This window comes from Budorcas taxicolor, chromosome 12 (genome assembly GCF_023091745.1).
Source record: "Budorcas taxicolor isolate Tak-1 chromosome 12, Takin1.1, whole genome shotgun sequence".
NCBI lineage: Eukaryota > Metazoa > Chordata > Mammalia > Artiodactyla > Bovidae > Budorcas > Budorcas taxicolor.
The window spans coordinates 18958754-18982581 of NC_068921.1; the positions used below are offsets into that span (position 1 = coordinate 18958754).

At 35.1% G+C, this 23828-nt stretch overlaps 1 protein-coding gene across 1 annotated transcript in view; it reads left to right on the forward strand.

Annotated features, from left to right (window-relative positions):
- FNDC3A (fibronectin type III domain containing 3A) overlaps positions 1-23828 on the forward strand; it is a 111059-nt gene that overhangs the window by 78622 nt on the left and 8609 nt on the right. Inside the window, exons 6-23 of the mRNA XM_052650072.1 lie at positions 1636-1905; positions 2991-3049; positions 4420-4577; positions 6516-6575; positions 7777-7915; positions 9763-9816; positions 12098-12222; positions 12597-12771; positions 14342-14428; positions 17001-17139; positions 17671-17739; positions 18551-18669; positions 20049-20154; positions 20242-20417; positions 21756-21869; positions 22599-22748; positions 22844-23127; positions 23234-23446. Of these exons, the coding sequence (XP_052506032.1) occupies positions 1636-1905; positions 2991-3049; positions 4420-4577; positions 6516-6575; positions 7777-7915; positions 9763-9816; positions 12098-12222; positions 12597-12771; positions 14342-14428; positions 17001-17139; positions 17671-17739; positions 18551-18669; positions 20049-20154; positions 20242-20417; positions 21756-21869; positions 22599-22748; positions 22844-23127; positions 23234-23446 (2497 nt within the window). The remainder of the gene's footprint in view (positions 1-1635; positions 1906-2990; positions 3050-4419; positions 4578-6515; positions 6576-7776; positions 7916-9762; positions 9817-12097; positions 12223-12596; positions 12772-14341; positions 14429-17000; positions 17140-17670; positions 17740-18550; positions 18670-20048; positions 20155-20241; positions 20418-21755; positions 21870-22598; positions 22749-22843; positions 23128-23233; positions 23447-23828) is intronic.

Consider the following 23828-nt stretch of genomic DNA (forward strand, 5'->3'; position numbering starts at 1 on the left):
AGGATACAGTATGCTTGGGGCTGGTGCATGGGGATGACCCACAGAGATGTTATGGGGAGGGAGGTGGGAGGGGGGTTCATGTTTGGGAACACATGTAAGAATTAAAGATTTTAAAATTAAAAAATAAAGAAAGAAAGAAAGAAAAAAAACGTAAATCAGACCATTCTTCTAGTTAATAGAGTTCAGTGACTTTCCCCTGCATTTAGAATAAAATCCTAAACCCTTCCCCTTGACCAGAATTTCTCAACCTCAGCACTTTTGATCTTTGAAGAAGGATGACTCTTTACTGCGGAGGACAGAACTGGCTTTGTAGGATGTTTAGAAGAATCCCTGCCCTCTACCCACTAGATGCCAGTAGCACACAACTCCACCCCTCACCCTCATCCAACCCAGCTGTGACAACTAGAAGTGTCTCCAGACACTGCCAAATGACTCCTGGGGCCACAGTTGGGCCTGGTTGCCAGCCACTGCCTTGGACAAGATCCTGCTCTGTGGCTTCAGTCTGCCTTGTCTAGCTTGTTCCCGTGTACGCACCCCACCTCCGGTCTTTCAGAACCAAGCTCTTTCTTGCCTCAGTGCCTCTACACATGGTGTTCTCTCTCCCAGAAGTGTTCTTCCGCCCTTTACATGTGAGCTGCTGCTGCTTTGGGGTTTTTTTCTTTTTTTTTTTTTTTTTTGCTTTAGATTTTAGCCTTCAGAGATCTTCCCATAACCTTTCCTTGTCAGTCTCTGAAACCTGTTTCTTTCACAGAACTGAACACAACTTGATTATTTTTGTTTCTTTAGAAGTCTTTTTCCCTTATGTAACTGTAAAGCCCTGAAGAACTGAATCTGTTTTTTTATCACTGTTTTCCTTGCACTTAATCAGTACTTGTCATTCAAGCTTAGTAAATTTGTAGAAGAAATAACTCTAAATACAAATTTTAAATTATGCAACACAGCCTGTAAGTCGTAGATAAATTACATGTCATATATTACATTTTTTTCAAACTTATTTCTATTGCCCAAGTAATGCGTATTAATTCGGTAGATCTGAGTGTGGTTTGGTTTTCTGCATTTCTAACAAATTCCCAGGTAAGTCTCGTGCAGTAGCCCAATGAACATACTTTTGATAGCAAGAGTTTATACTACAAATCAGTCTCTCTCATTTTTTTTACTCCTAATTATGACCTAGTTTTCTTAAATGTGAGAAAATTATAAGAAAAATCTTAATTATTACAGTATACTACTGTTTTACATTGTTAAAAGCCATTGTTATTCAGAGAAGATGTTTGAAGTTGAAAGAGGTGCTAAAATTAATGTAGAATAAAAGAACTCTACACAGCTCAGTTCAGGTCTTATTCCCCTCCTGTGACAGTCATAGCTTAGGACCAGGCTGTTTCTATGGAGATTAATACTGAGAAAAGAGGAAGGAAAAAAATATCTGTAAGATTATAATTATAATCCAGTCATAAAGCTTGGTTCTCTTCAGTTAGTGGAGACACAGAAATAGCTTTGTGTTGTGCAAGATTTTTCTTTGAATTATAAGTTTTATATAATATAATGATAGATTTATTTCCTACTCTTTTCTCATGCCATAAATGTGTTTGGAGAAAGCGACCTTTTCTAAATGATTTTTACTTTATTTCTTCTTAGATGCTCACTCTTCACATGGAAGGTCCAACTTTAGAGATGAAAGATCTAGTAAAACATACGAACGTTTGCAGAAGAAATTAAAGGATCGCCAAGGAACCCAGAAAGATAAGATGAGCAGTCCACCATCATCACCCCAGAAATGCCCTTCTCCTATAAGTGAACATAATGGGCTTACAAAAGGGCAGAATGCTAGTGGTACAAACACAGGATCAGTGAAGAACAAGTCAGGAAAGGGGAAAGGCGGTGCACAAATTGATACAGAAATAGAAGGTAACTATTTAAAATATATTCTAATTGTCTTTTTATCATCTTTTAACCTACTAAAAGTATATAGTCTGACCTTTCAGTCATTTCATCATGCTTCACATAAACTGTAGGTTAATAGCATAACACGGTCTAAATGTGAGGGGTAAGTTTTAGAACCTGAATTGTTACTAGGGTATTTCTTTTTACATTTTGGGAAAGCTCAATTAATACACCTATATCATAAATTTTACTAACCTTGAGAAATTTCTGTTTGATAGGAAAACTCAAAGTTCATCCAGATTCTGTTCTTCTTCCTGAACCTAAATAAGGCTAAACTGGGGTTTTTAATCAAAACTCTTATTCTTCCCAGCTTTTGCTTATACAAGTTCCTGATAGCAACCAGTTATGTAGTTCACCAATCCATTTATATACTCTATAAATGTTATAGCTAGGACAGAGTCGTTTCCATTTCTTTGTTCAAAAGTTCTTTTCTGTTTCCCTCAGATCCTTCATCTAACCTGTGACTTCCACCATAAGAAATCTGAGAACACTTCCTTTTCTTTAAAATTTCTATTTCCCATCAATTTAGTGCTTTCACAGCCTCTTGGCTTGTAATATAAACATTTATTAAAATGTTCTCCCATATTTTTGAGACCTGCTGATCATTCTTTTCAGCACTGATGTTTCAGAGGAGTTAAGCTAAAGTTTCAAATACTTCAGTGGTGGTTTTAAGTTATGGTCAGGTCAATTATATTCCTATTTGGGAGCCACGATTAAGGCATATATGAAACAAACGCTTAGTTAACTTGTCATTAAGAGGTATGAGATTGGCAAATAAGGACTTTTAAGAGAGAGTACTTTATTTTTTTAAAGGGATATATATAGTGGCACTATAACTAGTTATTATGGTTAAAAGGGCAATAGAAACTGAGGCAGAAGAACTCTATAAAAAACCACAAACTGCTGAATATGAACTAAGGAGTAAAAACTAGAAAATAAAATTCCCAAACACCAACCTCTTGTTACATGTTTTAGAAGACATATTGTGAAGGGAGCAGGATGATTGCATTTAAGTTGGGGTTTTTTTATTCCTTTTTTTTTTTTTGAAGAAAAAGATGAAGAAACTAAAGCTTTTGAAGCACTTCTTTCCAACATTGTCAAACCAGTGGTAAGTATCACATGTATTTTCTTGACATTTACATTTAGTATATTCACATAGGATTTTGATAGGTTTAGGGCTTATGTAAAATTTAACTATATGTAAGGAATGTGAGATCAGTAATAATAGATCAATACAGATCTGACATAAGGAGAGCGAAGCTGTTAATCAGTGTGGCAGAATACTCAACCAGCAATTCATTTTTAAAACAAGGTTTTAGTATACGCTCAGTGACATTCAAAATCACTGGACCAGGCAGAGATCTAATGAAGAGTGTAGGTACAACTGCTAATCATTTAAAAAAAGAAAATTATTTCCATATAAAATAAATCCAATAGCTCCAGTTGCAGAAAGAGTTAAAATCAAACCATTGAAGAAGGTTAATATTCCCCAGTCCTATTTGTGTGCAGATGTAATAGAAGAAAGCAAATAGAAGACAGCAAAACTGGCTGCATAAAATTTTCTGGGTATTTTACATGCACGCGTGCTAAGTTGCTTCAGTCGTGTTCAACTCTGCAACCCTGTGGCTATAGCCCACCAGGCTTCTCTGTCCATGGGATTCTCCAGGCAAGAATGGTGGAGTGGGTTGTCATGCCCTCCTTCAGGGGATCGTCCTGGCCCAGGGGTCAAACCTGCATCCCTGCCTTGGCAGGCGGGTTCTTTACCACTAGCGCCATCTGGAAAGCTAATGTGTGTTTTAAAATAGCCTAAATAAAGGCTGTCATTCTGATAGGAAAAATATTTCCATCAGATAAAAGATTAATATTAAGTAAAATGCTCATACAAACTGAATTTTTAGACCCATTAAGCACCCCAAAGGGTTCTTCACTAGTAATTAAAAGAAAAATAAACTTTTCTGAAATGGTGAGGTGTTATTTTTCAGTAAAAAACTTATACAAATGAAAAGAAGAGAAAGTTATGCTATGTATAGATTATTTAATTATGAAGGTAGTTAGATATATTTTGTTATTTAAATATGATTCAGTTATTTTTTTTTGACAGTCCCAGTCTTTTACTCATTTTTCTCTTAAGGTTTTGGTCTTTTTCTTATTGTTAGACACTTTCTAAAGTGAGGAAATGAATCCTTTCAAGTATGTTACAAGTGAGTTTTTTCTGCCATTCTTTCAACTGTATATGATGTTTACAGTAATTGTTTTAAACAGCCAAAAAAAATGGTCTTTGAACTTTGTCGAACCCATCTATCCTTTCATGGCAGATTGTATCTCATTTACAAATGGGCAGGTTTCTATTGGTGAGTCATTTTATGTAAGTAACTACAGATACATTTTATTTAATCTTGAAACCCTATTAGATTTTGTGCTGTTTGTTGTGCACATTACAGTTGTTTCAGAGAGCTTTTAAATATTATGTTTTTGCAGGCCTCCGACATCCAGGCAAGGACAGTAGTTCTTACCTGGTCACCGCCTTCCAGCCTCATAAATGGTGAAACAGATGAGACGACTGTACCAGAGCTCTATGGTTATGAGATTCTGGTCTCAAGCACTGGGAAAGATGGGAAATACAAAAGTGTTTTTGCGTAGGTATTTGTTTTGTTTTACTCCTTCCCGTTATATAAGTTAATGATTTATCATAAAGAGCTTAATACTAATTCTGTGCTGTTTTCTCTCTTACTTTTGTTTTGAATCTATAAGTTGACTGGTGATACTGATTTCAGTGTAAATAGTCCACATGCCAGCTGGTTCACATTTCTGTCTACAGCTCCCTTGGAATAATTCACTTTCATTGGCCACATTCAGCTTTTTTATTTTTCAATAGGCTCCCTAACAGATATTTCACTATCTACATATTCCTGAGACATAAATATAAATTGTAGTATGTAGAAGCCAGGACCAGAAATGGAGAACTCTTACATTGTGAGCTCATGCAGTGTTGCTCCTCTAGGGAGCTGGTTTTCATTCCTACATATACAACCTCATGTCCTATTGTGAAATGAATTTAGTACCCTTGCTCCTCATTTGTGTGTTGAAAATGCCATAGTTCTCTTTTCTTGGTTCAAAAGTGTGTTATGCTCCAGCAAACCTTAGAAAGTGTCAGTGGCTAAAATTGTGACTCTGTGATTGACAGCTGTAAAATAAATTATTTTTCTGTTCTTGTTCATATAGAAGTTGTTTATTCTGGTGAAAAAGAGTAAAATCGGTAACTGTTATATAACTTCACCAGGAAGATTGTAAAGGAGGACGTGGTTAGCCATTTGAATGATCATTACTAACACAAAACACTGGATAAATCAACCATGGTGTATTAAAAAAAAAAAAAAAAAGCTAGTATGGGGAAGAAAGGAACGTGAAACTGCTTCAGTGACTGTCATCTAGTAACAAGGTCCCCTCCTTTTTGTTGAGACTCCCTTGTGTGTATTTTATTTCATTTTCTTAAAAGAGCAAACCTACCTAACAGGCTAAATAGGGAGTAAAGGACCATCAACATAAAGGTTTCTTTTTTGTGTTAATGGCTGTTCTAGTTTGATATGACTGCTTCCTAAGGGAAAGAATTTATCTCCATTTGCAGCCTGACCAGAGAGCACAAGAGGGACATTAGTCAGCCTCAGTCATCTCATTATCCTGCACCAATTAAAGTCTCTTTCTGAGGCTGCTACTACAACTGCCCCGGTTCAGTAAGGTGTCCTTCCTTCAGTGAGACATGTTTTCTTTCTCATGCTGTTCACTGGCTTTGATTTGAGAAACAGGGTACCTGGAAGGAAAGTGGGAGGGGGACAGGAGGAAGAAGTCCATTAAGTGGAGAGGAGAGAAACTTGACTGAAGGAAATGGAACAGAGAACAGTGATTTAAAAGAAAAGGAAGAGAAAACAGGCTAACTTGTTGGCTACATGTCCAAATAATAGTGGTAGCAAATAATTATTTAAGAAAATATGTGCTATTATATTTGAAAATGTAATAGTGTCTATGAAAAATCCTTTACCTTAAATTGTGATTCACTTTTTAGAAACCTACTCATTAAATTGTAACATTTTAAATAAAGTTCCACATTATATTTTAAATAAAATCCAATAGTGGCAGACTCCTTGTAAAAATTTGATAGTTTTGATTTCAGTTTTGATTTCATGTGTTACTTAGCATTTTAACTATATGCCAGTAATTGAAAATGGTTCCATTTCTTCAGTTAAGCTAAATAGCTACCCTAACTACACACACACACCATACACACAGTCTTGCTTATACAGTCCATTTACTTAGCACACCTTTTTGTTTTCAAGTGTTATGCAGGTACATACCTAAGTGTGGCATGTATCCTAAATACGCAAATTGCTTATTGATACAGTCTGAATGTGGTTCCAGTTGGGAACCACAAAGTAAGTAAGAAGTAAGTATAATTTCAAGTAAGAAAGTAAGAAGCAGTATAATTTCATAAAATTCCACAAACTGTAGTATACATAAGACACATTCTCTAAAAATGCTATATTTATCAAATAATGATATGTTACCTTTTTTCCCCCCAGAGGAGAAGAAACCAGTGTCACTTTAAATGATCTCAAACCAGCTACAGATTACCATGCAAAGTAAGGAATTCCTATATGCTACTTTTATGTGATATATTATAGCATAGTTTGTTTTTAATGATTTCCTTAAAAGTGTAGACTATAATTTCAATATTAATTTTGGATTAAAAACATGGAGTTTGTGGATTTTGATTTTTCTTTTGCTATAATTATCAACACATTCGCCAAAAAAATTTTTATCTCAAATGTTATATTGAAGGGTAAATGGCCTGGTTTGTACAACTTAGGGATTAGAATGAGTATATATCACCAACTCAGTGGACATGAGTTTGAGTAAACTCAAGGAGTTGGTGATAGACAGGGAGGCCTGGCATGCTACAGTCCATGGTGTCACAAAGAGTCGGACACGACTGAGCAACTGAACTGAACTGACAGATCATATATATACTATATCTGTAATACCTGATTTAGCACTGGAAGACTGTGCCAGCTTTTGAAATTTTTACAAAGCAAAATCATAAATAATAACTTCCACTTATGTATATTTATTCCATCCTAATTTGTAAGAATTTGGAATATTAAAACTCTTAGAATTTGGTAACATTTAATTGGGATAGCTTAGATACTACTGTTTTACTCTGCACAGTTCTTCTGTTATGATTTCACAAAATTATTTTTTAGACTATAGGGCCTCTCCAGCTGGGACTCGTATAACAGTTTATTCAGTCACCTATTTTTAAAAAGAACACTTGTACTTGAGATTATCCTATTAAACTGTCTTCAGTTATACTCCCAGTGGATGAACTCTAAGTATTATCCAACCTAATATTTTTCAAACTCTGGATTGTAACCACTATTGAATCATGAAATTAATTTTGTGGGTTCTAGTCAGAATTTTTTTAATTAAATATACTCAAATGGAATAGAAAATATCAGTATATTACCCAATTAAGGATATTGTTTCAGAATACTACTTTTGTTGTGTGTATGACATATATGTGTGTGTATGTATAAATACATATTGCAGAGACAGTCATTGTTGAAAATGTATTTCTTTGAGCAGTTAGAAAAATATGAAAGCCACTGGTTTATTCTATTTTTCTATTTTTTAAAGGTTACCCTTTATTTCTGATATGTGTATTTCTCAATAGAACATTTAGAGGGCACTTTACTGACTTGCAGATACTTAATGCTGATGCTATAGAATGGTAGGATACAGTGATTCTGCAGGATAAAACTACAATTTATTTTATTACCACAGAGTCCAGGCAGAATACAATTCTATAAAGGGAACTCCTTCCGAAGCTGAAACCTTTACCACCTTGAGCTGTGAACCTGACATACCTAATCCACCAAGGATAGCCAATCGGACCAAAAATTCACTTACTTTGCAGTGGAAGGTAAGACTATAGAGTGTTTCCAACTGGACATTTATTTCTTTTTTTTTCTCCCTGTACTATTAAACTTCTTCATTTGTTTTCGGAGACAAACGGAGGTTTAAGCTAACTTGCTCTTGCTCTTCACATATATCAAATAGGCATTTTTTCCTTGTATCCTAAAATAACACTCTTAACAGTTTTTCTTATATAACACAAGTATAAATGTAGCATAAATGTAACAGAAACCTTGTTATAAATTATATATATATGTTATCTATAACAGAAACATAAAATATGTTTTTATGACATTTTTATGACAGATACATATTTATGACACATTTTTATGACAGAAACATAAAATATATGTTATATATAACATGTATATAACAGAAACAGAAAAGTATAACATACATGTGACATAAGTATAACAGAAAAGATTGGCTTATAATTAGCAGTACTTATACTGAATGTGTGCTGACACTGCAGTGTGTGTTTCTCAAACTTGCTGCTCTCTATATTTTGTAATAACACCTTTATATCCTGAATTTTATCCTAAAATGAGATTCATAATAACCCAAATATTAATATGATGCCATAAAGGAGGAATAAAATTATTTTTGATAGAATTCATGCTGTGTCATTTCAGTCATGTCTGACTCTTTGCAACCCCATGAACCGTCTGTGGGATTCTCCAGGCGAGAATACTGGAGTGAGTGGTTTGCCATGCCCTTCTCCAAGGGATCTAACCAACCCAGGGATCAAACCCACGTTTCTTACATTTCCTGCATCAACAGGCAGTTTCTTTATATTTTTTTAGTGTATAAATATTTGGACCCACTACTACACAAGAAGATGTAATAAAGTGGATAGACACTGGACAGAATTGGATCCCAGATAGAACAGGCATTGTTGTCATTGGTGACATGATTTTCTGAAATCATAACATAGGTCTTGGTAAATTTCTGAATAAAATTAAGTACAGTCTTTCCCAAGTTGCATAGTAGTTGGATTTAGGGGAATACAGTGTTAAAATTATACCACTGATACCTTGGAAAATGGAATCAAGTTCTAGGCTATAATAATTATAAACAGATATTCATCTATATGGATATCCAGGAATACATTCAGAAATCCTAGAGGAAGAAACCTATACAATATTGTAAAGCAATTATCCTCCAATTAAAAATAAATAAATTTTAAAGAAATTACCAAAAAGAGGATGGAAAAAGAAACAGAAAAAATTTAAATTATCATAGGCTCTCAAAAAAAAAAATGTCCTGGAGAAAAAAATACAATTTTTCCTTGTTCTGAAATAAAGGTGAAATTCTTTAGTTCTAGAGTGACCAAATCCTGGGGGAAATGACTAGAACTAAAATTTTCACCATTGAAAATTTAACACATTGATGAATTAACAGTCTTAGGCAATCAACACACGGAGCCTAGAAGTGGAGATCCAGAAAATATGCGCCTTTGGAGTTCCTCTCAGCACACTTGCTCTTTTTCTTTTTAGTGTATTACATGGTATCACTTGCAGATTGTATTGATAAGTTGAGTTTTAATGAAAATGACAGGATCTAACCCAGAAGCTTAAAGATGATAAAACCTTCTGATAAAACATAGTTCTTGATAAAAGAGATTGTTCAGAGTTTAGAAAAATCTGAGTAGCCTCCTGCTTTGTTTTCTTTTCCGGCAGTTAAAAGGATTATAGGATGTACATCTCTATCTGTATTCTCTGTGCAGATTTTTCCGGGGTTAAATCCCAGAGAACATCTATAGCACAATAGGTGCCTTAGATTAGATCATCACCAATACCTTTTATAAACGTACTAACTTGTACTCATTTGGGGTTTTTTTGGTGTTTGTTTTAGGCACCTAGTGACAATGGCTCTAAAATCCAAAGTTTTATTTTAGAATGGGATGAGGTAAGTACATTTGAACTTTTAAAATTAGCCTAAAATGTATGTGTACCTTCAGGCAGAAATACCTTTCTGTTTAATATTTTTTTCCTCTTTAAAAACAATATGAATGATTTCATGTGGTGCTTGAGTCAGTTGATGGTGTTCCTAGAAAATGTTACTGACCAGACCTCCTGATGTTTTAGTTTCTTCCAACTAAACCAACCGTCAAAACAATCACTTGGTTAATTAACTTGATGGAATATTTTCTTTCACATCAGCCTTAAAGGCAAGCATGTTTGTTTACTGTGACTGCTTTAACAAATTACCACAAACTGGGCGCCTCAAAACAACACTTTTATTCTTATAGTTCTGGAAATCAGAAATCCAAACTGGCTTTCACTGGGCCAGAATCAGGGTGGCACCTGAGCCCTGCTTACTCCAGGGACTCTAGAGGAGAACCCATTGCCTTGCCTTTTCCAGCTCCTGGAGGCTTCCTCATTGCTTGGTTCATGGCCACATCAGATTGCCTTTTCTCCCCCTGCTGCCCTTATCACATGGTCATCTTCAGGTCCTTCTCTGCCTTCCTCTAGAAGAGATACTTGTAATTCCATTGAGGAGGCACCCAGATGACCCAGCATAACCTCTCCACTCTCAGGAGCCTGACTTCCGCCACATTTATACAGCCTCGGCTGCCATCTGAGGTCACATTCACGTGTTCCAGGGTGCAGGATCTGGGTGTCTTTGGGGGCCTACCACAGCAAGCATCCTGGGCTTTACTGTTCAGTACTTTGTTTTACTGTCATTTGCCATGTTCTCTTTTGCCCTGCTGCTTCACTGCAGCAAAGAGGAGGGGCCAGAGGGGGTAGAAGAAACTCCAGCCATATATTAAAACAGTAATGAGGCGCAGCCCAAGGAAGTTCTATTCCGGAAGTTCTAAGTGAATACAGAATTAGACAGTCTATTGCAGCATCAGAGTAATTGAGAAGAAAAACCATATCATCTTGATTAATTATGACAAGTATTTGATAAAATTTATTACCAGTTTCATTTAAAACTCAAATTAGGAATAAAAGGGCAATCCCTTATTTGATAGTTTCGTATTAAGAGAAGTACTATCAGTAAACAATAAAAGCATTTCTAGCCAGACAAAAATAAGTCAAAGTTACCAGTTTTTCCCACCTTTATTTGACATTCCTCAGGAAATTATAGCTAAACAGTAGCAAAAAAAAAGAAGTAGAGCTATGGTGGCTGGCCTGGGGGACAAAATTATCATTGTTTAGAGATGATATGAGTTTCTATTTAGATAACTCAATAGAATACACTATAAACATTATTAAAACTAGAGTTAAAGCAACCAAATTCAGACTAAAAGATTTTCTGACAGAGGTCACTGTAACCTTTTACGTGTATGTATGTGCGTGTATGTGTGTGTGTGTTAAGTCACTTCAGACTTTTTGTGACCCTGTGGACTGTAGCCCACCCGCAGGGGTCCTCAGTTGAGGAGATTATCCAGGCAAGAATACTGGGGTTGCCACGCCCTCCTCCAGGGGACCTTCCCAACCCAGGGATTGAACTCGTGTCTCTTATGTCTCCTTCATTGGCAGGCGGGTTCTTCACCGCTAGCGCCACCTGGGAAGCCCTGTCCTTTACCTCTACCACACAATAGAGAAATGGGTAGAAAATAAGAAATTTGTCGATTTTATATAACACTTAAATTTCTGAAACTCTTCACTTGTCCTAACTGTAGACTTTTCTCTCTCCCATCTTAATACATATAATGGAGTTTTTCTATCTATTTATACTTTTTCAGTGTTAAATCTAATCAGTAGTAGCATCAGTCTTTACTTTAAGGATGTTGAGCAGCTGTCTAGGTGGTTTGAAGATGCATAGGAGGGACCTTTTCTAAAACTGTTTGCATAGAACTTTTCATAGGTTACGGAGAGCAGCCAGATACTCATGTTGAAGATCAACCTATTTCTACCACTACCAGTCCCCCCATAGAGTTGTGGGGTCCATACCCAGAAAGAGTTTCTTTTATTAAAAGCCAGAGGTTTAGCATCAGCTCTAAAATGGGATGTTTAGTTCAAGAAGCTATACAGAGATGCCTACCCTTTGATTTTTTAATTTTGCATTAATGAACGAGTGTCGTATAAAGGATGTGTTATCTCAACCTTCTCTTGAGATTCATGACATGTATGTAACGAAGATGACTTTAAATGTATACTAGCTAATATGTTACTGTCAGGAATTAATGTGGATTTCTTTTTACATTAATGTACAGTGATGTTTAAAAACTTTCTTTTAGGGAAAAGGGAATGGAGAATTTTGTCAGTGTTACATGGGCTTACAGAAGCAATTTAAAATTACTAAACTGTCACCAGCAATGGGTTGTAAATTTAGACTATCAGCCAAAAATGACTATGGTACAAGGTAAGATACATTTTAATATAGGTATTTAGACTGTTCATTTGTATAAATTATTTACAGTCCAAATTAACCACTAAAAATTCTGCCTTAGTTTATTATCACTTTGTTGATATGGTTAAGATGTGTTACTAACCTAGCAAAAGCTATAAGAGAAATTTAATTATGTAAATGGCAGTTTTAAAAGAATAATAATTCATTGTTAGGTATCTGACCTAGTTACCATAAAGATATTATCACATCAAAGATACATTCCTGGATTATAATTCATTATCAAATTTATCATTTTCACCAAAAATGTCATTTATCAAAACTGTGTTCTTTGGCTTTAGAAAACTAACTTTTCTTCATTCCTTCTTAAAAACCATTTGTTTCGACAGCGGTTTTAGTGAAGAAGTCTTATATTACACCTCAGGCTGTGCCCCATCTATGCCAGCAAGTCCTGTATTAACTAAAGCTGGGGTTACTTGGTTATCCTTACAATGGAGTAAACCCTCAGGAACGCCATCAGATGAAGGAATTTCTTACATTTTAGAGATGGAGGAAGAAACTTCAGTAAGTATATGTATTTTAAATAGGGTATTTAGAACATTTCAGTGTGACATTAATCCTGATACAGTAAATACCGCCACAATAGCCAGCTCCTTCCCCGGACCCTTTGAAACCTTGGTTGGTTACTGTTTGGAAAGGACTGGAAGTGAGGAACAGCTCAGTCTTTTGCTTTCTCAATATGTTGGAGGGGGGTTTGTTTTTTATGTGTGTGTGTATATTTGCACTTTGTGCCTGGGAACAACACGGACCCCATGTAAGTATATATGTTTTGGGGAGAATAAAGAGAGGGCAAGATCATCACAGCCTTAGACCAAGCAACTCTAAAAGATAAGAAAGAGCGTGTCTGCATTCTCCACCTGTGTGCAAACGCTGCTTCCCCAGGTGCCACAGAGACGTTGAAGAGCCTCACGTGATACTATCCAGTTACAGTGTCTCATCTCCTGTGAGACAGCGCTGAGCTGAACAAGTGTTAGACTGTCCTCTGTTAGTTACTTATAGCTCCATAGCTTTTCAGAGTTACTTTGAAGCAATATGAATCGAAAATAGTTTGGTCCATCCTAGATATATACCCAGAATAATTGAAAATATGTTTGTACAAAACTCTGTACCCCAGTGTTCATAGCAGCATTAATCATAATAACCAAAAAGTGGGAATAACTGAAATGTCCGTCAACTAATGCTAATAATTGGATAAACAAAATGTAACATATCCATCTAGTAGAATATCATTCAGCCATATAAAGGGATAGAGTACTGACATATGCCACACATGAATGAGCCTTAAAAACATCATGCTAAATAAAAGAGCGCAGTCTGATCCCATTTATATAGGTATTGGCAAATTCATAGAGACAGAAAGTATATTAGTGTACAAGAGAAGAGAGGAAGTGACTGCTAACCAGCAAATAAAGGTACTTTATTTATTTAGGCTTTATTCTGGAACTAGGAATTAAATGATGGTTTTACAAGCTTGTGAACATACTGTAAACCAGTGAATTTTATACTTTAAAATGGGAATTTCATGGTTTGTGAATTATATCTCAGTTTTTTTTTAACTTTAAAAAATAACATTGTGAAAGTAGTGAAGCATTGTCCCTAGGGCTAGAAATAATAATGCCAAATCTAAATAACATCTCAACCTGCCAGCCCAACCAATCATTCATCTTTCACCTAAACACAAGTGTGTGTGCACGGAGAATTAAATATGTTAAATAGTTATAGTTTTGTTTAATTCTTGCAACGTCCATCTGGGAAATTCACCTTAGTTCTAGGGATAAGCTTACTGATGGTGATGTTACCATTGTCTCTGATTTTCCCTCAACACAAAGATCTTCTCTTGGTTACTGTATTTACTGAGAATAAGTGGGGGTCTTCATCCTCCTACAAGTGGTCAGTAGCATTTCTTGATCTGTCTTCTCAAGATAGAAACATCAAGGAGAAGATTACAGTCAACCAGGCATTAGTCACATTGCACATAGCAGAAGATGAAGAGGACCTGAATCTTTTCACATATTGCTTATTCCCCATATTTCTGCTGTAAGGCATCTAATAAAGACTTTTTTTCCCTTTCCAGGGATATGGTTTTAAGCCTAAATATGATGGAGAAGACCTTGCTTACACAGTGAAAAATCTCAGACGTAGTACAAAGTATAAATTTAAGGTAAGCTTTGAAAGCCCTTGAAAGGTTTATTGTTCTTACTGTTCTGTTTTAAAACCAAGTACATGCCTTATTCTCATAATTTTAAATCTTAAATATTTTGGCCTTTTCTAATGAGCTTTATTGTTTTACTCTCTTACTATGTACTGCTTCTTAAACTTTATGTATTTAAATTCAAAGCAGTCTTAATGTTTAACAAGACTCTAAAATGTGAACAAAACATCTTTTAAAATGTGGGTGTCATTGAACATAGTCAGAATATGCTTTTTTGGCAGGTATATCAGAAAAAAGTAATGCTGTTATGCTCTTTGAAGTGGTGGGCCACTTACTAGTAGCTATAAAGGTGATAACTACCATGTTTCTTTGCTGTAAAGTTGTTCTTTCTCCCTTTGTAATAAGTATTTTGCAAATACTGTATAGACATCTTGTTCCTCATCAAAGTCTCACCCACTAGTTTTAACATCCATTGATAATTCTTGCCCTAAATCATTCAGTAACTATGATTAATGGTTGCCAAGTGGTGGTTTTTAAAATTTCTTCTACATTGATTACTTGGCATTATACTAAAAGGAAAAGCTTTCTCTTCTCATTTATATTAGTATGAACTCATGGATTCCTGTTTACTGAGTGGGTTATATTTTGTTACTGTGGTTATCAGTTATGAGGTTCAAATTGTCTTAGATTTTGGGAGCCCTTGTCAAGCTGACTTCTAGTTTTTTTGACATGTCCCCACCCCATCATTCTTTGAGCCCCTCCTTTCTGGCACATGATATTACATTCTCATCATGTAGTTCTCTCCTTCAAATTTGACATTGACCGTTTCTCAGAGCACCTGAGACAGTGGTGTTAAGAAGTTAAGCAAAAAAAAAAAAAAAAAAAAGTTAAGCAGACACTTAACACACTGTTAAGCAGACAGTGGTGTTTAGAAGTCAGGATCTGGGTAGTAAGTATACTTAATGCTATAGGATTTTGCTACTCCTAGGCCTCTTCTCAGTGGACAAAGCCAAGAACTAGATGTACATGTGTATGTTTTGTGTGTGTGTGTGTAGACACACATAGACCCTTTACATGCAGGAACACATATTTCTACATACATATCTATTTTTAAAAGTCATGAGTTTGCACCCTATACCTCCATTTGATCTAGTGCCACAGATTAATTCTGATTTTCTCACTTTCCTTATTTCTAACTGCCATCATCACCAGTGAGAAACTCTTCCCTGTTTATCACAGTATTTTACTTACTGGATAAAACCCCTCTTGCCCTCATAGCCTTCCCTAAAGTCCTATCCAGAGCAGTTGAGTTTGTGCAGGGTGAATGCTGCTGCCTCCACCTACCCTTCATCCATCCCCTAGCACCCGTGCTTGTCTCACTGTCCCATCTGATGGCCTTCAGACTTAATTATTTTAGGAAAGTAGAGATACTCTATATGTCATTCTTGCTCATTGGAGGCCTGGAGATTCTGCATATCATTCTTGCTCACTTGAAGCAATAGCAAGCTTTGAAAATTCTCCTGTGAGCATTTCAGGATTCTCCTGAAATCATCAATCTTTCCAAGCGTCCATTCTAGGATATAGTCTATCTTTGACTTGGTCAGTGATACACATTGCTATTGCTTGGCAGACAGGGCCTTGAATTAGCTAATAATACAGTTTAATACAAGCCAGCCTTCATTTTCGTACAGAGGTTTTCCCAAAAAGGTAACAGGATGCTTACTCCTACCATTGTTTGTTTAAACAAATTATTCCAAATAAATGATAGAAGCCATTGTAAAGTGTTTTCACTATTAAAAAGAAAAGTTTTATTACTCCTTGAGAACCTAAGAAAGAAAATTTTAGTGCTATCAGGAAATTTGTTTATGTGGTGCATAATTATATCTGTTATGTTTTATTTTGGGGCTTCCCTGGTGGTTCAGACAGTAAGGAGTATGCCTGCAATACTTATTTTGTATACTAGCTTCATTTTCAAAACTTCTGGTAACACTGGGTCATTTTAATTTTCAAATACAGTTTTTATATTGACATAATTTACAAAGTATCTGAGGAATATGTAGATTTATTCCAGTTTTCCTCTTACGATGTTGGATTGCATTTTTGCTTCAGTTATCATTATAAAACCTCACCACATGGGCTTCTCCATAGGGGAGCTACACACACCCTCGTTTCTGCTACACACTTTGTTAGAAGCAAGTTATTAAGGACAATTCAAAAGGAGGAGGAGTTAACCTTTATCTTTTAAAGAGAGGAAATTCAGAGAATCTGACATTTTTTTAAATCCCTGAAGAATATTAAAAGAATAAGTTAAATCAAGCCTCGCCAAGTATCATCAGATTATATAGCTTGTTCCAGTGATGACTCTTATTTAGTATCAAAATATTAGACTCACTTGTATTTTTAGGACTGACTGAAAGGGGATTATACCTTAATTCTCTTCATATGTGCTGAGTTCCTTTTGAAGACAAGCAGTTCTCACATAAATCATTTGATTGACCCTATTTGTCTCCCATCACTTTGTTCATTAAGCCAGTATCATTAAGTATCAGACATTAATTATGTCTTTGTGTTCTCATCATAGGTTATTGCTTATAACTCAGAAGGTAAAAGTAGTCCAAGTGAAGTCGTAGAGTTTACGACCTGTCCTGATAAACCCGGAGTCCCTGTAAAGCCTTCAGTTAAAGGAAAGATACATTCACATAGTTTTAAAATAACCTGGGGTAAGATATTTTGCATATTTGTATGTCACTACTTTTATATTTGATTTAAATGATTTGAATATTTAGATCATTTTTAAGATACTTGAGTAGATTTGTTAGCTCAGGGAAGTTCAGTGAGAAATGTGAGACTCACTGTTTGATGATCTGCATTATGGAGAGCATTGTACTCATACATACTAAGTTCAGGTTTGATGGAGGAAGAACTTGGGGTCAACTGTAGAACTCTGAGCAGGGGCCGCCTGTGTGAGATGAAAGATTATTGAACTCATAGCTAAAGTGTTCATGGCTCATTCTGGTTTTCATGAGAAATTAAAATCACTTATTCATTTAAAACAAAAATGTATTGAGAATCTGCTTCTGTAAAAACAAAAGAGTAAATAAGGTGCTGGTATTAATTTTTAAAAAGTCATTGCAGGTGATTCTTATTTCTTTTAGAGCAATCTTGAGTTTGGTGTTCTGTTTATTATGAGTTTATGTCATTTTTTGAATTGTATATACTCTGCCTAATACCACTTTTGCTTCTTTGGATAGACCCACCAAAAGACAATGGAGGGGCAGCCATCAATAAATATGTAGTAGAGATGGCAGAAGGTTCTAACGGTAAGAATAACTATTAAAACTGATAATCTATACCAGTCAGTCTACCTTTAGTCTTCATGGTTCTAAATTTTACATGATGTCTTTTCTTTCCTCTTGATTTTTTTCCTGTTTGTAGCAGATAAGATTTTGCCTGTTATGAGCGACTTTAAGTAGTAATCTCCAGATATACAGTGACTCAAATATAAGACTGCTGTATACTTATATTATTACATTTTCTTATTTTTTTCCTCATTGGTTTGCATTGCTCAATTCCAGTATGCCTAAAGTCTTCTGAAGGTTAGCTGACTCAGATTTATACCCAGATGTATCAGAAAAATCTTCTAAAATTTAACTTACAGTAGTTTTAGTAATAAGTTCTTTGTCTAGTGAACTTTATTCTTGAATCACACATTTTTATCTTTATATCAAATGGCCTATTTCCTTGCAAAAAATAAAGATGTCTTTTAATTAAGACTAAACTTCCTATGGTATTGGTTTTTTCTATTCTTTGTGTGTTATAATGTTATTACTGGGCCAGTAAGCACATTTAAAATGTTTAATTAAAAGCAAATTATCGATCTAAGTCAGAGTCTGTACAGAGTTACAGAGATATTTCACTTCAACAGAGCCATGCAAATTTGTCTAAGAAGCTGTACACATGAAGAAAATTACATCATTTCCAGGAAACTCAAAAAACAGGCTTAAATCATTTCTGACAAATTACATAAACGCTTACTTAGTGAAGTGAAGCTAGGATACCTGCCATGTCCTTGATACCAAAATGTTAACCATTACCTTGTCGCTGATGGAGCGTAATTCTTCCATCTTACAGGAAACAAATGGGATATGATATACAGTGGCGCTACCAGGGAACATCTTTGTGATCGACTGAATCCAGGCTGTTTCTATCGTTTTCGAGTTTACTGCATCAGTGATGGAGGACAGAGTGCGGTAATACTTACGTGTAGATTTTTTTTCTCAAGTTTGGTCAAATGAAATGAAATCATCAGATGCCACCTCAAATATTGAAATATATCCATAAAATGTATAACCCAGGTGGTTCAATTTTTAGTGACCAGACTAGCCTAATGTAGTATTTAGCTTGTAGTGAATATCTGTTGTCTGGTTGCTGTTTAGCTTTGGAAAAAATAGGTTTTAGAAAAACATTGCAGAAAATGTTTTGGAAAAACATTGCAGAAAATTTTATAAAGACAAATTTTAGGATGATGCTCAATTAACCCTCCCTAACAGAAATAGAAACAAAATCATTATTTAAACACAAATTCTAAATATACACTTATTTCAGAAAAGTTTGGCAATTATTTTCTTACTAGAGACAGAAATGGACTTAAATGTGCCATTGATTATATATGAGACATTTGTAATGTTCTGGAAAAGTATAATGTTTTTTAATAGGAGTGATTTTTTTAATGAATTCAACCAATAATGTATCTTAGAATGTTCATAATTGTTATTTTTTTCAAATGAGGTTTAATGCAATGAAAGTAATTTTTTTTTTAATGAATTAGCATTTTGTTGAAAATGAGAGTACAGTGAAGTTGAGTTGCAAGTCCTGTGCAACAGGCTTTGGATCCAATTGCTTCATTTTCTTTAATAAGAAATCTTAAGAGTGAACCTTACTATTTATAAAATGTTAAGTATAAACCCTAATACTGTGCAGATAATGAATATAGCACTGAGTTTGTGTCAGTGCTTTTAAGAGAATGTCTTTTAAAATAAAACTAAAAGTTTTTTTTAGTAGCATAGAAATGAAAAGTAATACCAAATACCTGGAAAGATGCTAAATACTTGAGAACACTTATCTGATTTTTAAATTACTTTTAGGGTGAAAGAAAAGATTTTTTTGTTGTTAATATTAGCGTTTAGGTTGAAAAAGACAGTCAAGTGGTCAAAATAGGCTAAACCTCCTAAAAACACAGCAAACAGCATTGATAGAATGTTAAAACATTCTTCAGAAGAGATATGTAGATCCATTTGGACACCAAAAATAATGTCCATTAGGTTATGAGGGAAGCTTTTTAATTATGGAAGGAAGAAGAGAGTTCTTTGTTGGGGTTTGGTTTTTTTCCTGGTAACTTTATATCTAGTAGGCACATAATAGTTGTCCTTATTTTACTTGCCTGTATAAAATTTGTGTTGTAATGATTTAATTAGATTTGATTTTATTCAGAACGTTATTCCTTTTCTGTTGATACTCAGGTGCAAATTATTGGTGCAGTCTTTGTGTTTGTCTTACTTTCCTTTAACAAAAGCAGTCTGATTATTTGGCTTGGGGCATTTTTGTTTTGTTTTTGCTTTTGTTTTGGCAGGTATCTGAATCTTTACTTGTGCAGACTCCAGCTGTGCCTCCTGGCCCATGCCTCCCTCCCAGATTACAGGGTAGACCCAAAGCAAAAGAAATACAGTTACGATGGGGTAATTTTCATTTTGGTAATAAATTATAATTAAGTCGGTACTAAATATATTCCTCTTATTTAACTGCGTGAATCTTTCCACCTTTAGGACCCCCTCTGGTCAATGGTGGATCACCCATTTCTTGCTATGGGGTGGAAATGTCTCCTGTAGAAAGAGATGAACCCAGAGAAGTTTACCAAGGTCCTGAAGTAGAATGTACAGTGAGCAACCTTCTTCCTGGAAAGACTTACAGCTTCAGACTACGTGCAGCTAACAAAATGGGGGTAGGAAAACCGAGCTGACTGAATTATAAATCCCAGTGGTATTTCATATAGCATGTCATTGTGCCCATTATTTGACCATTTTGCTTTCAACATGTGACTCCAAATTTTACAGTTTTTAATAAGCCTCTATTGATAAATGAGAATTCAGTATGTACCATAGGTTAACAGTTACAGAATATGAGTACTTTAAAACTCCAATTACTAATATGTGACACTTTGAACTTGAGCTGAGCCTTTCAGGCAGTGCTAATGGAGTTTACTTGGTAAGAAGAGTAGAAACATGATCATAAGATGAAATACTTAAGAGTAAGTAAGTGTTTTGAGGCTGGTTGTATGTAGTGTTTATTTCCAGTTGACAACTACTCATGATTCTTTTTTTTTTTTGCCTAAGGGAAAAAACTGACATTCTAAGCATTTCTGGTTTTGTGTATTTTTTGTTTTTGTTTTAAATTATCTCTGTATCTGTATAACTCCATAAAATGGACAGAATAGGTGATATCTCCATTTTACAGCTGAGGAAGCTGGGGCTCAGGAAAGCTCAACTGCTTGCCTCAGCAGTCACACACACTAAAAAGTGGGAGACATCAGTCACTCTGTCCAACTCTGGAGCCAAAACCCTTTCTGCTCAACTGTGACATCTCTCATCTCTCTGAATTAAAAGTTTTCTGAGGACCAACCAGTCACTTGTGACTTTGAGTTAGCACTGTGTTTCTTAAAACTACAGTATAATTAAAATTTCATGAAATTAAACTGACAAGTCTTTCCCCATTACTTCAGATTTTAGTAAACCCTGATGATCTTGGCAGCCCCTCAAGGCTGCAGTACACGGGGTAGCATCTTTAATACTAGTGTCTATAATCTGGGTTTTCAGGTTTGAGATATCACTTATCAGAATCATCTCAAGTAAATATTTGTTCCCTATGTTTTCACAGAATGCATTTTTACACCCTACTAAAGCATTATTTAAGTTATAATTTATGCCTACAATCTCTTGTGCCTTTGATTGGTATTCATTTCTTCACTCCTGACATGATTTCTTCCTTTTATTCGACCTAATTCCTAAATTCCCCTCCCTTCTTACAAAAAATCAATTCATAAAAGAATAAGGGGCAAGAGAAGAAACTATAGTAAATGAAACTTTAAAATAACCTCACATATTTACTTCCATGATCATTAATTAAATCTTTACTTTCTGTGATTTCTTTTAGGAGAATTTTATTATGACTAATTAGTCTTAAAGGAAAGGGATGATGAATTTAATTATCTGTGAATATTTATGGAGAGCTGTGCAATTGGTAGGTGAAAAATGAAAACACTGATTAATATTTGTTTTTCTAGTTTGGGCCATTTTCAGAAAAACATGATATTACTACAGCCCCTGGACCACCAGATCAGTGTAAGCCCCCTCAAGTGACGTGCAGATCTGCAACTTGTGCACAAGTGAATTGGGAGGTATTGTAATTTCCTTCACGTATATTTGCTTTAAATGATTAAAATAATTTTACATAAAAGAATGAAGATACTATTCATTTCATCTCCATAAATTATACAAAGAGTAAAGTCCTAGTTAAATCCACTTGGTAAAAAGTAAATTCTTTTCTCTCTTTGAAGTATTTAAATAAGGTATATGTTTACAAGTATTTAGATTCTTATTCATGATGGTGCCCCATCTCAGTACTGAGATATTTAGCCATGGTGCACTTAATATTCAGAACAAACATTCATAGAAATTAGTGTATACCATTTCTCTCATGTTTATTATCTCCAATATACTTACTGCATATAGTAGTAATCAATAATGATAATTACATTTTCTGTTTCGTTTAAAATTTAACAAAGAAAATAGCCTTGTATGATTTAACATTTATATTACTTAATAGAATTATTTTAAATTCTTATTTACCTTAAGATACTCTTTCTAAAGTGACTGAATCATATTTCTACGTCTGATTGAAAACAAAGTTATATTTTTTGAAAACAAAGTTATATCTTTAATTCAGGTGGCCTTAATGAATAAAAATGTAATATTAAACAGTTTATGTTCTGTTAAACATTCTTTTAGAAATCCAAAAACAGTTCAGTTTTTTATGTGCTTGGGGAAATGACATTTTTGCCCCAAAACTATGTAATCATTATTAGAACTTAAGACAAAAGACTTTATCCCCTTTTCTTACCTTTAAGGTCCCTTTGAGTAATGGGACTGATGTCACTGAATATCGATTGGAATGGGGAGGAGTTGAAGGAAGTATGCAGATATGTTACTGCGGGCCCGGTCTCAGTTACGAACTAAAAGGACTTTCACCAGCAACCACCTATTACTGCAGAGTCCAGGTAAAGGTGGTCAGGATCTTGACACTCTAGAGTCTTGTGTTTTGTGAGTATTTGCATGATTCTGTCTTTAATTTTGGGGCTCTGTTAATTTGTAGGCTCTGAGCATTGTGGGTGCAGGCCCATTTAGTGAAGTAGTAGCCTGTATGACTCCACCATCAGTTCCTGCTATTGTGACTTGTCTTCAAGAAATAAGTGATGATGATATAGAAAATCCCAATTATTCACCATCTACATGCCTTGCAATAAGCTGGGAAAAGCCTTGTGATCATGGTTCAGAAATCCTTGCCTACAGCATAGACTTTGGAGATAAACAGCCCTTGACAGTGGGAAAGGTTACAAACTACATTCTGGACAATCTGCAGCCAGATACAACATACAGGTACACAGTAAAAACTATCTTAATGTTTGCCTAGACCAGAGAGACACTTTAAATAGAATAATCATAAACTAAACCTTTTTTTTCTTTTTTTTAACATGGCGCTTAGAATACGAATTCAAGCCTTGAATAGCCTTGGAGCTGGTCCTTTCAGCCACATGATAAAATTAAAAACTAAACCTCTCCCTCCTGATCCACCTCGTCTGGAATGCGTTGCCTTCAGCCACCAGAACCTTAAACTGAAGTGGGGAGAAGGAACCCCAAAGACGTTGTCGACAGATTCGGTTCAGTACCACCTTCAGATGGAGGATAAGAATGGAAGGTGGGTGTTTCTAATTGCTTCTTTATATAGTTTCTTAGGTCTTCAGTATATAAGTTTTTTTAACACTAGAAATAAATTGTTTTCAAAAACAGAAGTCTCATAAGAAATAACTTTTTTTAAGTATGCCATTTTTGAAACATCAGAAGACATAGTGAAGAGAGAAAATAGGGGAGCTGTTCTTTGGCTCTCTAACCCATTCACTCTCTTCAAGCTAGTAAAAGGAGCAATCTTTACTGCAAAATAAGTTCTTCAGTGCTGATTTCCAGCAAGAGGTAGTTTTTACAGTAAGCGGTTGATTGGCATAAGACCTTTGAGATCCTTGAGGGTTATGTCTCACCCGCCTCCATACTCACGGCGTGAACACCATGTGAATGCAGGAGTG